The sequence below is a fragment of the Haliotis asinina genome, chromosome 2 (assembly GCF_037392515.1).
Source record: "Haliotis asinina isolate JCU_RB_2024 chromosome 2, JCU_Hal_asi_v2, whole genome shotgun sequence".
NCBI classification, from domain to species: Eukaryota; Metazoa; Mollusca; class Gastropoda; order Lepetellida; family Haliotidae; genus Haliotis; species Haliotis asinina.
The window spans coordinates 73,190,562-73,210,120 of record NC_090281.1 but is presented as its reverse complement, the minus strand read 5'-3'; the positions used below and the strand labels follow the sequence as shown (position 1 = coordinate 73,210,120).

The 19,559-nt window shown below is 37.4% G+C and overlaps 1 protein-coding gene across 5 annotated transcripts in view; it reads left to right on the top strand.

Moving 5' to 3' along the window:
- LOC137274275 (protein diaphanous homolog 2-like) overlaps positions 1-19,559 on the top strand; it is an 83,187-nt gene that overhangs the window by 44,176 nt on the left and 19,452 nt on the right. For all 5 annotated transcript variants that reach the window (XM_067807388.1, XM_067807390.1, XM_067807393.1 and 2 more), the window contains exons 3-6: positions 12,707-12,808; positions 14,295-14,422; positions 15,465-15,533; positions 17,441-17,504. In XM_067807388.1, coding sequence (XP_067663489.1) covers positions 12,707-12,808; positions 14,295-14,422; positions 15,465-15,533; positions 17,441-17,504 — 363 coding nt within the window. The remainder of the gene's footprint in view (positions 1-12,706; positions 12,809-14,294; positions 14,423-15,464; positions 15,534-17,440; positions 17,505-19,559) is intronic.

The window sequence follows — 19,559 nt, the reverse complement described above, 5'->3', positions numbered from 1 at the left end:
CTGAACAGAACAACTTGTCCAGTCACTTAGCTTAGGTCCACTGAAGGCCACTTCCACCCATTGTCAGCTGAAGGCAGAACACGGTACTTTGTACTTTGTTTACTGCAGTACAGTGGTCAAGCTGGCACACAAATCTTCATACCAAGAACTTAAAATATTTATGATCATGTGTCTCCAGGCATCACAGATATGACTTAAAGTAGATTGTCCGTGACTGATCATCTTGACAGACCTCAGTGAGGCTTGCAGTAGGGGACATTCACTGAGTTATCAATTTGTTTACGTGTGCATTCCAAGCATTGTTATTGCTCTTTTGTGTTGCCGTAGTCATAGTAATGAAAGTCAATTTTCCAGTGATAGTTACTACATGACTGTATATGCCTGTTATGGTCAGCTGTATTTTGTAAAACAATCTCGAAGTTTTCAGATTTGTAAGGATTACTTATTTTTGATTTGTTATAGTTTGGGGGAATTAATGAAGCAGGTTGCTAAATATGGAAGGTATAGCATGCATGAAAATTTACTTGATATTTGTGATGCCTCACACACAGGTGTGATGGAGATGGGATATTGCAGACTTGCATTTAACATCAGACATTCTCTTAGTAATCAGACCTGAAAGACTGAATGAATTGTCCTCTGATGCTGAAAATAGCTGGCAGAGGTCTAGGGGTAATATATTCCAGATTGTTTGTTTAGCTCTTTCAGCTGATGGCTTGTTTTTCCACTCAAATGTGTAGAATACAAAATGAGTTACACAAACTGATGAGTTCATCCTCAGGCAGTAAGAGATTGGATGGTATTTCTTACTTCTGTTATTTATTTTTGAGTAATTATTTTTTTACTACTATTTGTGTTATGTCGGTAGTAAGTAGTAATAAGTAATAGGTACGTAGTAGTATTAGAAATACTTCCAGATAGCTCAGGTGTGTCTGTCTAGATTTTTGTAATTCTAATTATATAAACTTTTGCTGACAAATTTAAATCAGAAATAAGTTGTCATGATAATCGTCTGTAATTACCGTGATCTTTTGCCACAGTACACAACCCTGGCGTTTGGCTGAAATAGATCAGTCGTCCATTCCACAAAGCCAACACAGCTTTATGGTGATCATAACTTATATTCTTTAACAAAGATTTATGATGGTTGTAATGTGGACTAGCACCTATTATTTTATTATTTTAGCAAATAAACCCATTTAAATTGAAAGGGAACACCAGTCAGATGAGAGATTGGAACAAGGGGACATCTAGACTTTGCTCATTAAGAACTTTAGCATTGCAGGGAGGGCAAGGGAATATAATGTGGTTCAGGGACTACTAGACTGTGAATTGCTTCAAAAATTTCTTAAACAGGGCCTTTAAGCCACAGAATTTAATAACACATATGAGCAGATAGGGCAGTTGTTGACCCCTGAAAATGTAACTGCCATTTGAGTACTAATAATTTTTTAGTTCCAGACTTATGAAGCCAGACACATTATTTTGACAGGCTTAATGTCACTTGACCCCTCTGATGTTGAAGTGAGTGCGAAGTTATGGGTTATGTAGCATTTATACCAGTCACCAAAATGACAGTGCATCTGTCCAGTGTTATTTATCTTTCACCTTGTTGCTGCTTCATGTGATTAATGAAACACGGGACATAATAAGATATATTCCTCACTTGAACCTGTTTCATCTGATATTCATCACAGTCGTACGGATTATTATTACAGAACTTGAAGTGTCTCAGTTGAAATAATCAAAAACTAGTGGAGTTAGTGAGTTTAATTTTACGCTTTTTTTGAGCAGTATTTAAGCATTATCACGTCTTGTCCCCTTCACACATTGTACCTGTCTGGGGAATCGAACATGGGCCCTTGGTGTTACGAGGGAACACTTTTTCAACTAGGCTACCCCACCGCCCAAGAACTAATAAATGTGCTGTAACATCACCATGTACAAGGGTTTTACATGAATGCAAATGTGTTCACAAATGTAGAGAATGAACACAGAAGAAAATTCAGAAGGATGAACAATATTATTCACTGTACCAACAACACATTCATGACTTTGTGTTTGGTTGTTGTTTTTTCAGAGCAGTTACATGCATCCTGTCACCCATTAGTCCACATGATCAATGATTCATTCCATCCTCAAAAGAAATTATCAAAACATAAAGTTCTCAACACCACTGCTTCTCTGGACCCTCACTTTGCTTGTAAGGACCCTTTAAACTAATAATAACAGGTCCCAGGGACCCGTATGTTTTTGAGTTGAGGTGAAACTCTTGATGCTTAGCCTAAACATATTTTATTATAGACCTTATTGATAAGAGGGCAAATGTTTCTTGAGATAAGCTCTCCTTGTGAGATTAAGTAAGGTATGAATGCAAGAAAGTAAGAGTGTTATCGTAAGACATTCCCTCCGGCTGAAAGTTCATAGAGATCACCTGTAGATCAGGCTACGCATTTCTGTATGTGACCTACCAGACTACTTGTGTTCAAAGTGATCTCAGCGATAACGGGATTGTAACGCCCATAAATTAACAGAGACATAGGACACTAGTTGCTCAGTACAATATCACCCAACAAATAACCCAGCAAGCACGCTGACGGAAAAAGATTTTTGACATCTCTTATTATTTTTAGATATAAATCAAGGAGAGAAATGGACTTTTGTTTCAATTTCACAAAATTATGTTAAAAGTGACCTATTGACTGTTAGCATTTTGACTGACTGAGTGAGTGAGTGTGTATTTCAGCCATATTGTGATGAGGAACATTTTGAACATTTTGATGATGTTTCAGAGTATTATCATCATAAAGCTAAAACTCTTTTCAAGTCCATGTCCATTCTTGAACAGCCACCCCTCTATGACATGCTGCTCAAATGAATGACAGTAACTCAGATAATAGCAGGAAGTGGATGTTTCTTGAAATTTTATCAGTATTGCACCTAATAGTAATATCCAGTCAAAAAATGGTTGCTTGAGTATGTCTGTCTGTCTGTTTGATGTTTGTTGTTTGTTGTTTGTATACAACGGTATTCTAGCTGTATATTGTTGATCACTGGATTTTCCAGTCCAGACGCAATTATTTACAGACGGCTGCTATTGAGCAGGAATATTGCTGAGTGTGATGTAAACCTAAACTCACTCACTCACTTACTGGTTGGGAATGAATACCAGATTCTGCATTTTGCCCCCAATGCTTGTGTACTTCTTCTGCCCTACAATATCTCATCTTTGTTCTTTGAAATTATGAAAGGGTTGTGATTCACCTACAGAAAGGAAGAGAACTTATGACACAAAAGTACTGCATGGTACAAAAGTACATACAATGGTCCAGCTTACCATCAGGTGAGTCTTAGACCCACAGAACATAACCCAAGTGTTGTCAGTCAACAAACTGTGGCATTCCACCACAAATACCATCTGTAGCTGATAATTACAAGATGGATGCTGAGACAAGATGAAGCTCCCAGTCCAGTGTGACTGCCCCAGGACTTCTGTAAACAACTTCAGTTTGTCTTCATCCTTGATCAAGTAGAGACTACACCTCAGTCCATTTCTCAGTAGAGGAAGCCACATCACATGGATTGACCTGGAGCTTGACCTCAGTCCTAATGTTTTGGGATCCAAGAAATAACTATGGAATCCTGTGTTGGTAACATGTGACTCAAGACTTGATTGCAAAGAATTTTGCCAAATGTTGTACATGCTGATGCGTATGATGGGAATTTCAGTGTTAATTAATGAAAAATATCACTGTTAATCAAAGATCATTTATTCAGAATAGTACCATCAGATGTGGAGCATGAACAATACAATTTTCTGGTCAGGTGTGATTTTGACATCCTTTTGTTTTCTTTCTTTCTTTCTTTTTTTAAATATGTACATGAACTGTGTTGGGCAAAGTGTAGACTATATGGAATGGAATTTGGACTGGAGTTTGGATTGGAATTGTAGAATGGAATTTGGAGTGAATTAGTGAGTGAGTGTGCATTTACTTTTTATGCCGCTTTTAGCAATATTCCAGCAATATTACAGTGGGAAACACGAAGAATGGACTTCACACATTGCATGTATTTAGGGAATGAAACCTGGATCTTGGTTGTGCTGAGTGAACGCTTTAATCAAGACCACCCCTTGGCCTGTAATGGAATGATGGGATGGGAAGATTCTATGTATCCTGTAGATACTTTACACTATGCCACTATTTTCATCTAACCATAGTTTAGGACACAAACTGTAGGGCAAAACTCTGACCACACAATGGGGCATTCTCAAAGTATAAATCAGGCTTTATGTATAAACATGGGTTTAACTTTTATAGAGAGTTTGGACTTGGTGTGATACCAGATGTTTTCTGTAGCTAACTGTGGGTGACACACTCTGGTCTCCTTGTGTTGTAGTCTGTGATATCTGTCTGTGTCAGGTGTCAGTGTCTTTCACACCAAGAGAAAGTAGCTCTTGTTTTAGAATCACAGACTGTAAATAAAAGCTGCTCCTTGAATTAATTACTGAACTTGAAGAGGGAAGAGGTAAACTTTGAAGAAGTCTAGAATAGGCTGTTCAAAACTGTGTAGCAGAACCTGTGTTGTCAGGACAGTAGGAAAAGTATTACTCTAACATTACACCAGGGCCTCAGTTAACCAATTTTATATCATGAATTCTGTTCTTATCATATAGGATACAAAGCCAAATCCAGATATATTTTCAAGGTTTTATTGGAATTCATTGCCATGTATAATTTTCCTGAATCCAGGTTAGAACTGATCTTTAGTAACCCATGCTTAACATAAGAGGTCTCTTACAAGATTGGGTGGTCGGACTCGCTGACTTGGTCGACGAATGTCATTGGTTCCCAATTGCGTAGACTAATGCTCATGATGTTGATCACATGACTTTTTTGGTTGAGACTGGATTATTTAAACCTCTGCCAAATAGCTGGAATAACGTCCCAAGTTAAGCAATAAATATGCAAGCAAATCAAACCACAACTTAATATGTATAGTCACATAATAAATTCACTGGAGCATTGTGGTATCACAGTCTATATTGAAACATCACTGAGTGCAGTTTGTAAGTTGTTTTCCACAGTTGTAAATTTCTTGTATACAGTGCTCATGCTGTTAATCAGCGGAGTGTGTGTGTATGTGTGTTGTTGTTTCAAAACCCTTCTTTTGAAAATGACTTAAGACCACATTAATGATTTTTTTTGGATCTGCCCCTGGGAGTTTCGACCATCTGCAGCTCTAAGATTACTTTGTGCAAAGGGCCCTTGTCTCCAATCACACTTCCCTCTTCCCTCTATTATCTCAATCCTTTAATCCCCTATGATGACCTTGGTCATGCTAGTTGAAGAAACTGAAAGACTAGGGATACTATTAGCCTACAGACATATTAAACATGCTTAATGGGGCTTGTAGACTTGTAATGAATGGTACATACTATTGACTGGTGATACAGTATCTTTACAATTATAGACAAGGTCAATGTGACTGTTAGACTTATAGTGTACATGTATTCAGTGTCACCTGTTATGATTCACAGTGTGCGAGTTGTATGCCTATGTTACGCTGGGCTGTGTCAAACAATTGACTTGCAATACATTGTCATAAGGAGGCCATATACTTCCTCTTGTAAGTGAACACTTCCTCACTCGCCCCGGTAACCACACAGCAATACAAATGTATGCACCCCAGTTCTATCAGAACAGACTGGCCCAGATGTCTGTAGGCAACCTGCCTACACCTAGTGTGTTAAATGAGCTGACCTGATTCCTTTAGGGAGGAAAACGATACCATGCATTACAATGACATATGAGCCATTACATGCGACGCAACACAATAACACAGTGGAGGTTGTTTATAGCGGATGTTACCTGATTTGTATGTTAACGGGTTGGAATGCCTATCGCCATGTGATCTCTCGTATATATAAACTTGTTGATGAGGAGATAGCAGTGGCTGTATTATGTTTGTTACAAGCTGAAAAGGGGAGGGGCTTTTAGGGAAGGGTACTGACAGGAATGGGACATTCATTATGAAATTTTATTCAGGCGTAGTTTAGGTTTTATTGTGTTGATGAAGCTTTCTGTTGGTACCAAAAGGTTTCTGGTCATTGCGATGAGTATTTATTTCAAGGCCACCTGATTGTTGACTGGTAGATTAAATCCAGATTTATATTAATTCCTTAAAAGTCAGCCATGTTTGTTCAAGTTATAGCAAAGAGTTGTCTTTCCTTGCCCAGTTTGTGCTACCATTATGAATCATGGGCAAATTTGATTTAAGAGGAGATTTATCACTCATTTTTGATAGATCAATGAAGAGGTCTGTAAGTGAGTATGGTTTTAAGTCACAATAATCCAACAATATCATGGCATGGACAGCAAAGTCATTTTTTGCATTTTGTATACATTGGGGAATCAAACCCATGTCTTTGGGTTGAAGAGTTGACGCTTTATCCACTAGCCTTCTTTGCAAGGTCTAAGTATCGGTCAACAGGATGTCGTGTCAAATGAACTTGTCGTGAACAGAACATTAACACAAAGCATATCAGATTTCTGTATCTCCTAGTGTATATGATCATTCCCATTGCAAAATTATTCATGTTTTTTGTTGCCATTGATATTATACTGCCGGTCATTTTGAGTGTGATGGTGTCGGCATGAAAAACGAAACGACTCAGTTTAAATTTTTATCTGGGTAGTTTTAGTGTGTGTGTGTGTGTGTGAGAGGGAGAGAGAGAGAGTGGTGAACATCTACACTGAGTTTATGAAATCAGTCAAATGAGTGCTGATTAGACTTTAATTTAACTTAAAATCACTAAATTATGTAGTACTTGTAGTATCTCCTATTAAAATTGCATGGTGTATATAATTTTCAAACAAATGCATGCTTCTAGGTTTAGCAGTGAAAGTCTAAGGTACATGTCATGTGGGTATAACGTGTGTGGGTGCACATTGCTGGAAATCAAGCCTGTAGTAGCCAAACACCTACTCCTTGTGATGTAAAAGCATTACTGTAAACACTGCACATAAACTTTACTCTGAACATGTATATTACAGGGAACATTTTACACATACACAGGTGCTGCATAGGCCGGTTTGTTTCGGTTACATGTCTTCAGCATTGTATACAAACAACTCATATATGGAATTCATCCCTTATGTTTCTATTTAATGGCTGGCGTACACTTTGTATGATATTGATAATTTGATGCTCAGCATTACGAGTGATGTACAGATCTGATAAAATTTTTGAAAATGCAAGCTTGTGCAACTTTTGTTGTTTATTAGGTTGTTGTTTATTAGGTGAACCTGAGTGTTTGATCCCAGTGGGGGGTCATCATTTATTACTGGTCCAGATCTTTATTCAAGTCATGGATGAGTGTGAAGGTGGTACATGTATGAACAGAGGCTGGGCTAGGATGTGCATACAGGCCATCCTGTGTCCACACCATCTATATATATACATACTGATGTTGAACTATCTACATAGACAATCTACCTGCCACACCTGTGGGCTGGAATGTGACACAGATCTATCTCATCATCAGCTTGCCTCCAGGTGAAGTTCACCCAATGTAAACATGGAGACTGTCCTCATCTCAGGTCATTACTGACTATCTCAGGCTTTTCCCTGATGACAGGCGAGCAGGTCAGTGAGGTCACATGGTGTCAAAGGTCCTTGAAAGGCAAAACTGACGACATTGGGATAATGGGGGTGGGGTGGTAGCCTTGTGATTAAAGCATTGTTTGTCACACTGAAGATGTGGGTTCAATTCCCCACATGGGTACAAAGGGTGATTCCTATTTCTGGTGTCCACCATCATGATCTTGAAGGAATATTGCTTTAAGAGTCATAAAACCATACATGCTCACACTGTCCATCTACCATATTATCTTCCCATCAACCCAGTCCTTTCTAGAAAACTAAATGCCCAAATTAAGCCAGTTTTAGATTTCCTCAGGTTTTGAATCTTCCTTTTCAATGGAGCTCCATTTCATCTCAAAAGAAAGTGTTAATTTCTATCAAAAATGTTTGTAGTCAGAGACTAAGCATCAGTTTATCGTATTGAATGCCATTAAGTAGATATAATTGTCTGTTTGTGACTGTCAGTGTTTATTGCAGTCATGATCAATCCACCCTCAGTGTAACAGGATGCCATTTCAAAAATTCTCTTGTAGTATTCTACCTTCTGTGCTGTAACATAAGGAGTAAGAATGCTACCAGAAAAGTTATGAAAGCTTTGTGAAACAGGGCCCAGAGCCGTGCGAACTACCTGATTCGTTGTTCCTGCTGAGGATGGTTTCCCAGTAGGATTTGATATAGGCCACAGTGTATGGTCTATAAGCCACTCTGACATCAGTAACCTACATCTGTGTTAGGTGACAAATGAATGGTCATCATTTCTGGGAATTACCGAGATGGGTTTGATTTGTGAGTGCTGGACACTCTTATGAATTTTGGAGCACTTAGCTTTCAAATGAATGTTCGGAGGTGACAACTTCCAACAGCCAATGGACCATTGAATTTGTATGGTGCCTTTACCTTACTTCAGAAAGTTACTTCCTCCTTTGAATTGAAATATAACAACTGGGTTAGGAAAGCATGATATGGATTGTCCCAAAATCAGTTGTATTTCTTATCAGAATAAATGTCAGCTTAAGCAGATTCCATTCCTTGAGGAGAAATGGGATTGTCTAATGATTAAAGCGTTTGTTCGTCACAGTGAAATCCGGGTCCAGTTTCCCACATGGGTAGAATGTGTGACGCCCATTTCTGGTGTTCCCTGCCATGATATTGCAGGAATAGTGCCAAATGCGGTTTATTAATAATTTCACTCACTCGCCCCATTCTTAAATTTCATGAATAAGGATACAATATTTCATGTCTAGGAGACCCTGTTTTACCCTGGCTGCATCAAAGGCATGTTGCTCAGGATATCATCCACTGGTTTGTCAGGCTGAGACTTGAAAATCTGCAGAACAACATTGTATGGCTGGACTTTGGATGTTCATTCTGGCTTAAACATTCACACACATGATTATATAGGGACCTGTAGCTATATTTGGTCCTCGACTAAATAAATTGTTTTGTTGCCTAATGATCTGAAGCAGTTGATGGTAATTTTACATGATAACTTTCTGGGATTAGATGGTGATTAAAGAATCGCGTGTTCAGTAATGTTATGTTGCAACTTCCAGGGAGTTATTCTGTTGTGTTCATTACAGTATTTAGGGCCATGTAGATCAAAACGTATTGGATGCTGGGGCTCATGTTAGAGGACTATAATACCCCTGCCCCTAGTAGTAGGATTAGCAGGTCAAAGGTGCAGGTTTAATCACTTACGTGACCCAACATGTTGACATGTGTCTTAAAATAGATTGAAAGTGCTGATTTAGCAGGTTTTTTTGTCAGGTTTTCTTATATTATATCTTGACAGCTTTCTGTCCCCATTTTGTATTAATTTATGTTGATTTCATCTTTGTTTTTGTTAGATTGTGAGTATTAAATACTTTTCTGCAAAGATGCTGATTATGTACCTTTCAAAACAAACTTAACAACTGATCATTTATTTATACCATGGTTAAATGTGTCCAAGGTTACTGAACACATGATTTTTTTCTTATTACTACTGTTCATCTTTCATAGCTTGCCAAAAATATGTTACAGGTTATTTAATGATAATTATTGCAGTCATACTGTCATTAGTCATTGATGAAATATTGCTGAAAGCTGACTGACTTGGTTGTCACGTATCATTGTATCCAAGTTGTGTAGATTGATACTCATGCTGTTGATCATTGGATTGTCAGGTAAAGACTAGTGAAGATTATTTACATACTCCCCCCCGCCATATAGCTGGAATATTGCTGAATATGGCATTAAACTGAAAACAAAGAATTAAATCAATGATGAATCGAGAAAAGTGAACAGTTACACCCATAGGGAAGACACCTCTTTCCAAGCTGAATAATAAGTGTATGTTGACTGGAGGTGTATAACCTTGCTGATGGTACCTTGAATCCAATCAGCAGCAGCATCTATACACTACCTACATACCGACTAGTGCTTTTCAACTGTTTTGATAGAGTTGTCCTTGTTTTTTGCTGTTGATGCTGTGCAGATACAAATTAGATTAAGTGTTATAGCATGGATTTCCCATTGGAAATCAGGTATTGAATCTGAAGGCTCTGAGGAGCAGAGTGGGTGGATTAACTCTCAAAGAACTGTGTGTATTGTAATTGTATGGCAGTAAAGTGTTGTACACCAACACAATGCTCACCATACTGCGTAGTAAACTCCTGTATTGTAATAAATATGTTTTATCAATACAAGTCATAATGATGCACAGACAGGTGAATAATAACAGAAACTGTGCAAGAATCTGTTTATGAGGATATTCTTGAATTTTCTGATTGCTTCGAATAGCAGAATCTCATATGTTTATCCCCAAGCAACAAAACATTTAGGGTTAAGATTTACCTGGAAAACGTGAGTGAATATGAACTTATGAAATAAAGTATTGTCACAGCTCCAAATTGTATTGCTCACAAATTGTTTGGATTCATATTGTTACTATCATAGTGTACTACTGTGCTCACCCAGTTTCAGTATGGGCAGACTTGTACCCGTGAACATCTAGGTTAGAATTGGTCTGCTGTAAGTCTTGTCATAGGAGGCAATTGACAGGATTGAGTAGTCAAGGTAAATGACTTGACTCACACATGTCATCATATTTCAGTTGAGTAGATCATTGCTCATGACTAATAGTAAAAAGAGTAAATGTCAACTATTGACTGGTGTTGATGTCACCGTCACACTCATGCACTATTTCACATTTTTACAAAAACGTTACATTTTTGCCATGTGTGTGATAGATGGCCATCAGTAGTGGCTGCTGTTAGTAACTTGCATTTTATTTTACCGATTAAATATTAAGAGGTATCAGTGGATTATATCTCCTGATATAATGGCTCCATTTTTGAGAGAAAGTTTGCCCTTGAAAAGAATATTTGAGGAGAAATATTTGATTATTTGAACCTTAGCTTAAGTAATTATCACCATAATGTCACAACAGGGCAAATATTTTCAAGTGCTGCATATTTGAGAAGTTCAAACATAATTGCACTGAGTTGATCCTTTTTCGGTAAAGTCTGCAATGGAAGTTGCATAGGGATATTTAAAGAACCATCTTTTTTAAGGTGCTTTTGGATGAATTTCTTTTAATGTGTAAATATGGTTAATACTGGCTTATGTCAGTGAGGCATACATTATAAACTCGAGAGGGTTTCATTATTTTAAATGTAAATGTTATCTAGTGTCAATGTCTAAGTAAGAAATATTACAGTTCATTATTGTCTTGCATTTCACTTTTTATGGAATTGTGAATTTAGTTTGTTGACATGACCTACAAATTGGAACTGTCATTCAGTTACATTGATTAGATTTTCAAACAAAATGTAAAATTGTTTGGCCACAATATGTGTTCATGTTGTATTCATGTCAGATTTGTTTTTAAAGCTGTCACTTATTTTAAAACGAAATCAAACATGAACAAGTCTGTTGGAAATCACTAAAAGAAACTTTTTCTGTAATATTTCCGCTTAGAGTGCACTAAGTGAGTGAGTGAGTGAATGAGTTTGGTTTCACGTGGCTCTTAGCAGTATTCCAGCGCTATCACAGCAAGGGACACCAGAAAATGGGCCTCACACATTGTACGCTTGTGGGGAAACGACCCCGGGTCTTCGGCGTGGCGAGCGAATTCTTTAACCACTAAGCTACCCCACTGCCCCAATGTGCACTAAGCTAAAGGTATTACTGTAGTTCAGCTGTCGTGGGAATAGAGAGTCAGGTGTTTGTAACCTTCTTTGAGTTTATTGTGTCTTCCTACAATGTGAGGTTGCATTATCAGACATGATATGAATGGCTTGTTTGTCTGAACTAGAGTTGATTATTCATAGGCTCACATGAGCATAAATAATGCCTACAGAATAAGATGCCATGTTTTGTAAGTTTTACTTTTATGCTGCACTCAGCAATATTCCAGCCATATGTTGGCATAAATGTTTGAGTGTGGACCACACAATCTGGTGATCAACAGCGTGAGCATCAGTCGACACAAATGGAATACTGTGACATTTGTCAACCAAGTCAGTAAACCTGACTACCCAATCCTGTTGGTTGCCCATGCTTAAAACAAGCATGTGTTACTGAAGATCAATTCTAATACATATCTTCATGGGTATGTTGCCATCAAAGTTACAGAGCCTGCTTATCCCAACCATTGTAATTCCCCTCATCGCCAGAGCAGGATGAGTCAGATAGTTATCAAAAGAATAATGGAAGTCGACCTTGACCTAGACCAAGACTACCAGTTGTCCGACTTTCATTTTCGACTTTGTGTGTTGGAGATTACATTCCTGACTCTCAGGGTATGGGTTCGAATCCCAGATGTGACTCAACTCAAAAAAGTACCAGAATTTGTACTTAGCTGAAAAAGTGTAATCCCAAATATAACATATATTACATTTGACCTTTTTCCCCCAAATGGCATTGTGTAGTTGTCTCAATTTAAGATGAGAAGGTATCCCACAATGTCATTTTATTGGTCATTGTTACCATTTATCATACTGCATCATTGCACTGACATAATGAGCATTTTTCTGACCTTCACCTTCACACATTCTGACCTTGACCTCTTTTGTTACAGGATGACATGAACCTGACTGAAGAGAAGAAGGCTCCATTACGATCCCGTGATGAGAACTTCAAGAGGTCTATGCTAATAATGCATTACAAGGGCAAGGCTAAGGTACCAACTAACAGCCGGAGTCAGATTCAGAACACCAAAGACAAATGTTAATTATCAACAAGGGCGCTAAGGCAAACTCACTCACTGAGTATTGGGTCTACTGAAAGTCTTCTTATTTGTGAAGAGCTTCAGTATTTATCATTTTTCACTATTCCTGTTGATTTTTCAAGGGTTCCCACAGGCTTGGAAAGAACTTGAGTTCAGCTGGTGGTATGGGCTGACCATTTGTCCTGCCATCTGGTCCTTTAAACTGTAAGGACCATGGTGCTGAAAGTTTGTATGAATGGGATTGGGTCTCTAGAAAGGCACTCAGTGCGGATCTGATGTAGGACATCACCACAGTGGTGTCTATTTTGAATTTTTTTTTTTTGCCATTTGTCTTGAGGTGTGATGGAATTTTCTTATAAATTCACTTTGACACATGATACAAGCTTCACTGTCTAATCAGCCCCTCCTGGACTCTGTGATTCCGCGGTTGCTGAAAAAATTGCGGAACTTACCTTCCCAAGCAGAAAAACGTCTGGTCTGCGTAAAATGTATTTTTGTGCAGAATTTGCTTATTTTAAAAACTGAGTGAAAACTGACTGACAGCCAAAACGAACATTAAAGTTAATGTCAGAAGTAGGATCGGTTACACATAAAACGAACTGACTTATTTATTCTGACAACGTTTTCAAAATAATTACGATTAAAGATACTTTATTAATAAAGCAAGTTTAAGCATGTTTCAAATAAAATTAGATGAATTTGACACTGCAATTATGTTCTCAAAATTGATCATTTTGAAAATGGAAATTATTTCGGATTTCGTTTAAATATTAAATTGTTATTTGCATGAAACCGGAGGTTGCTCATCTGCATCAAAGTTATGATTGAGAGGAGAGAAATAATTTTCAGCTAGAGTTTAATTCTCAAACACAGAAAAAACTGTCGGTGCCTTGTCATCAAGCTTACTTGAGATGTGATGTGTACTGTCGACTTAAATTTATATATCTGTTTGAGAATTTAACTATGAAGGTCTGTATAATGTTTTGTTGTTTTTTCTAAATGTTTTAACCGCAGAATGTTTTGCAGGATATTGAAAAATGGGGTGCAGAATTTGTTAAAATTTGCCACAGAATTCTTAAAAATTTGTCACAGAATCCAGGAGGGACTGTCTAATTGTCTTCTGGAAGTGCCTTGCATGTACAGTCTGTTTGACTGGAGAGTGCCCCCACCAGTTGCTAAATATATCAGTTTAGAAAGTTAGTTAATAAAGTTTATGAGGCAAGATGTTCCTGAAAAACCTATACCAAATGCGTATTCTTCTATTAGAAATTGTCATGCATCCCAGAAAAAAAACTATTTAACAAACTATCATTATTGCCATAATAGTTGCCAGTTGGCACAGAGGGGTGCACAGAAGCAACGGGACATTTCGGATGACAGATCTGTTCATTATATCATGCACACTGACTTTATTATCATACCCAGTTCCTTGTTTCAGCCTCGGAAAGGAGAGCCAGATGGGGCAGAAGATTTCATCATTCAGTTGAAGAATGCAGATCTCAAAGGAGCAAAGCGACTCAGTGTGTTGGAGTCACTGAGAGTGTCGCTCACTAGTAACCCTGTTAGGTACATGACAGATCAAACATTAATATCTTTTAGCCTCAAAATAGATCACCTATCTAAGATAGTTATCAAAGACTTATGTGAGCATATCCTGTAGTAATGCAAGGTCAGTAACTCTGTTACCATCGTTTGCTTGAGAGAATCTCACAAAATTTTTTGTTTTGTTCGTTTCCTATCTTGCTCACATATCTAATAGTTGTGAGTAAAAGCTCAGTTTTTGATTCGATACATCCCATGATATGCTTGAGACAACAACTAACAGCATTAACTATATCCTGTTTCCATCCAGGATTCTCTGAATCTAATACGATCCCACCTGATGTGCGACAAGGCTGAATGTTGGCATCAAATGCATTTTAATCTGCATTTGCCTAGCAACATGACACTGGCAGTGCTCTTATTTATTGTCTTGCCTGGGGGAATATACAGATTAGTTGATTCCTACCATATTACTATAAGGGGTTAGGGTGTACAGATAGTGATTATTAGTCAAGTTTCAAATATATATGAGGTATTAGAATTGTATTGTTTTGCCTTTAAGCGATATATTTAAATATGAGAGAAATATTCTCTTTATCCGTATAATGATTCTGAAAATAATAAGGTTAATACATTCCATGAATGATAGAAACTCTGGAAATAGAGTAAGAATACAGTTCCCACTGAATTAAAGCAAGCTGGTTTCATTTTTTGTAGATTTTATGTATTTTTTTAATTCATTTTAACTGCCCAAAGTTTAATCATGATGGATCCAGTGAGATCACCTCATTTACTTTTTAAAGTTCATGGGATTGGTTTATTGCTCCGACATTTATGTCAATTTATGATGAACAAATGCTACCTCAAGGGCAGGTGAGGTAGCCTAGTGGTTAAAGTGGTCCCATGTTTGATTCCTTACACATGGTTACCATGTGTGGAGTCCAGTTTTAGTGTCTCCCTGCTGTGATATTTCTAGAATATTGCTAAATGTGCCAAAGTAACTGGTTGTTTTTCATTCAGTTTCAGTAGCAGGAATAATTTAATAATTGTCACAATTTCGTTCCAGCTGGGTCCAGGGTTTTGGAGAACAAGGACTAAATGCTGTTCTGCGTAATTTGACATACTGCTGTGATTCGTAAGTTTGGGTGAATTGAAACAAAGTGTTTTAAGACATTGGTCTTTAATAAATCTGTTTTGTGATTGCTTCATCATGGATGCCAACCATCACGCTTTTGGTGTAATTATTAAGATTTTGACCATTGAATTAGGCACTTTACATATAACCTGCTACGCATTTTTACTTGTTTTATGAATATCAATAAATGCAGATGTGACGATATAGAAAATGTACGATATGAAACGTATCGTGATATCTTGGAATTATACGATTCGATTTGATGCATTTCTCGATATGCTATTTTTAGTTACAGTCTTTTTAAAATGTGTCTTTTTATATCAAGAAACAGTGTAAATTTTGACATAGCCGTCAATTTCTAGTGAAAATTAACAAGTCTAAGGTCAATGATACATATCACGATCGCGAAAACATGTATCGATATATTCATCGTCTGATAAAGTATCACGATTATTGATACTACGATATATCGTCACAGCTCTATCAATTAAGTCGATGGGGAAATGTTTCGTAACACACCAGTGCAGGGGTTCAGATATGGCCTTACACTGATAGGAATCATTTACTCTTAGCTCATTGCAACTTGTGCCACATGACCAACAATTTCAACGTATTGAGCTTCATAATGATGGTCACATGTATTTCTATCTAGAATATTCCTTTCATGTAAGTGTGCACCATGTTGAAGCAACAGGTATTACTCTTTTTAGGTCCAATTTACACTTTTGGATCTCCAGTATTACACTTAGACCCAAAATAGGGTTGACATCTCTGCTTCATTGCATGCACTCAGAAAATCATATGGAGGAAGGAACAGTTTTTATGGATGGAGGACTTTTTTTACTCAAATAATTTTGACGATGTTAATATCTACACCTAAACATCACTTTTATTGCAGTAAAGAAGATGTCGATTTGTAAAAATTGTTCTCCTAGGTGTGTGATTAATTGTCCACTAATTCTGACACTTTGTTGCTGGTGGGTTCTAAAACTGTCAGTATGGAGTACTCTATTTTTGTGAAATAGAAACAAAATGCAGTCCTTCTAGATCAGTCATTGGTGTTTCTGGTAAGCTTGTTTATTGTGATGGAATTGACTGCAAAGTTTCTTGTTTCTATTAGGGCATCATGTCCTAGTCATCTAAGATGCTTCAGTTCTGTGTTCCTTGGTTGTGTCCCTTGGCTGTGGAACCTGCATCTAGGGGTTCAAACCCTATACTATTTCTAGGTTTGTCAGTACCATAGCAATGCCTGTGAGTTTCCCCAAAGAGGTGAATGTCTGGAACTTGCATCACTTTATCCCTTCCTTCCTCCTGTATCAAGCTGACATAATGTCATAGAACTGGAATGCTTTTCAAAGAATTAAGTGCATGTCAGGGACAAGCTTATATTTTAATTTGTGTCTCAAGTCAGTTTAAGAAAATGATACATCAGTTATGATTGACATACATTACTTGTGACACATTTGCAGAGGAAAATTTGCCATGGTCTCGTTTCACAAAGCTGTTGTACATCCTATACTGAAACATAGACTTATTACAGTCATAGTGCAATGATAGCTTTGTAAAGTGGGGCTCAGAATCTAATAAATTTAAGTATTAGAATAGGATTGATGACTGTTTGAATTCATTAAGAAATTACCCTACTATGATGGAGAGTTAGCCCAAGACACCAGAGGTTGTCATAAGATGTGACTAAAATGGATTGATTATCAAAACCCGTTATTTGGTTGATTTCATGTCATAACTTCATTCCATAGGCTGTTGGCACTGATATAAGATATGCATTTGTCTGTCCAAGCTTGTTTTACATTCTGTTTTGGTGGTGGTGTATTGCTGAAAAACGACATTCACACTAAAGAAAAACAACATTCTCTCTTATTTCTAACTCTGTCAAATATTTTTTCCAGAAAGTCTGAAAGGAGAAGCACATATGAGTGTGTGCGATGCTTGAAGGCGTATATGAACAACAAGGTAAGAGACTGCATGCCTGCACACGTCTAACATTCACCTTGATTACGTCTCTTCAGAGTTCTATTCTTTTAATCTGTTGAATTGTTTAATGTTCATGCATACTATTTTGCTTATTAATAGATTTTAGAATACTTTGAAAGTTTGCAGTTCAAATTAGGTATGTTACTGCAGGTGGTGTGACTAACATGTGGGAGTGACAGGTATACAAGATGTAGTCACAGTGTTACAGAAGCTTTCACAACTTGATTTTAACACTTTGATTCTTTGAAAAAACATTACGATATGCTTTGATCAAAGCTGAAATTTTCATGAAAAAGTTTCTGACCATGTTTATTTGCAAAGTAAGTCTACATTCTGAACTGCTGAGGCCTAACTTTTCACAGAGTACCAAATGTACTGAAACTGGCTTGTATGTTTGTACATAGACTAACATGACATATGCAGCACCTAGGTCCTGTCAAAGACATCACGTATCTTGCAACTCGCACAGCACCGTCTTGTCTCATGTACCTAGGTACCAGTAGCTCCACTTCACACCACAGTTATGAGGGGAGGTCATCTATTTCAAATTTCCAATTTGAGAACTAGTACAAATTATGCAGGGCAGTGGGGTGGCCTAGAGATTAAAGTGTTTGCCTGTCACGTGGAAGACCTGGGTTCAATTTCCCAAGTGGTTACATTGACTGAACCTGGTACCCCTTTCTGCGATATTGCTGGAGTATTGCTAAAAGCAGAATAAAACAATACTCACCCACTCGCTCACGAATTATGCTGAATTTGAATATTGATTTACACAAGTGATTAGATAACCAGCTATTTGAAAGACCACTGTTGGGCACACATCCCACATCTGTTTTGCTGTTTTGATTCTGGGGCAAGTTCATATAGGACCCACTTGCTAAAAGCGTTCTTAGCGCTAAGACGAAAGTAACTCCTTGCTCTAACATAGACTGAAGACTGTTGCAATGCTAAGTCCCTTTTGGGCAATGGGGCCTGGAGCCTGGGGCCTATATTTTTATAGCTTTCAGAATGAAAGCTCTGGCCACTGCAAACATCTTCAACAATGTAAACAAACCTTCTCTTGTGGAAGTATATTTTGTACCTTAACTGTATACTTGATGTATATTGCAAACATCCGCCATTTCAATCATCAAAGCAAATAGGTTATATTTTTTTCCTTATCACCAAACAGAATCAAACAATTTTCTGCTGAAATTGATGAAGGTATCGCACTCCAATAGTCCAAAACTCTAATATATATTAACCTCTATACTGAATTGGTAATCAAAATATCTGCAAACCATAAAATAATAATAATGAATTTGATCCCTACACTTGTGTTTATTTACTGTTTATTTAGGAGATAAACATCATGTGTTGGCCAATTTCCGGGTGTTATTGAGTATTTGAAGCACGGGAATGCATTTGGAATCGACGGCGTCAGCCGGAGGTTTCAAATGAAATATTCCCGTGCTTCAAATACTCAATAACACCCGGAAATTGGCCAACACATGATGTTTATCGACATTGTAAACACAAAAGTAAACCAAAGGGGTTTTAGTGTCTGCACTCGTTTACATCGAATACGGACACAGCAGTGAAGTGTCATCGGCTGGCCGTTTCAGCTGGTTCTCATGGTAGCATCTGGAGTTGCTCATTTGTGACGTCATTCTAACTTTACGTCACAATATGATTTGAATGACGTCACCACTGTCGATGACACAACAAAACAATTGTTTACGTGTCAATACGCGGTGAATAGTCTTTCAGTTTCCGGGAATCTAATACCATTTAATCATGTTTTTCAACCAATCAGATTACAGAACACAGTAACTTTTGGTTTACAATTAATGTTTCTTGTTTACTCATAAAGCTTCATTCACTCACTGTCAACTGAGACAGGGTAATGTCTCATTATCCAAGATTAATATTAATTATCGCTTATGCTATCGGCCACTGATTTGTGTTCCAGAGACCTTGTTTACAGACCTCAAGGACAATGCTTTAAGCAGTATAACATCTATTATTATTAAGCTGTGTGAATATTTTATGTTG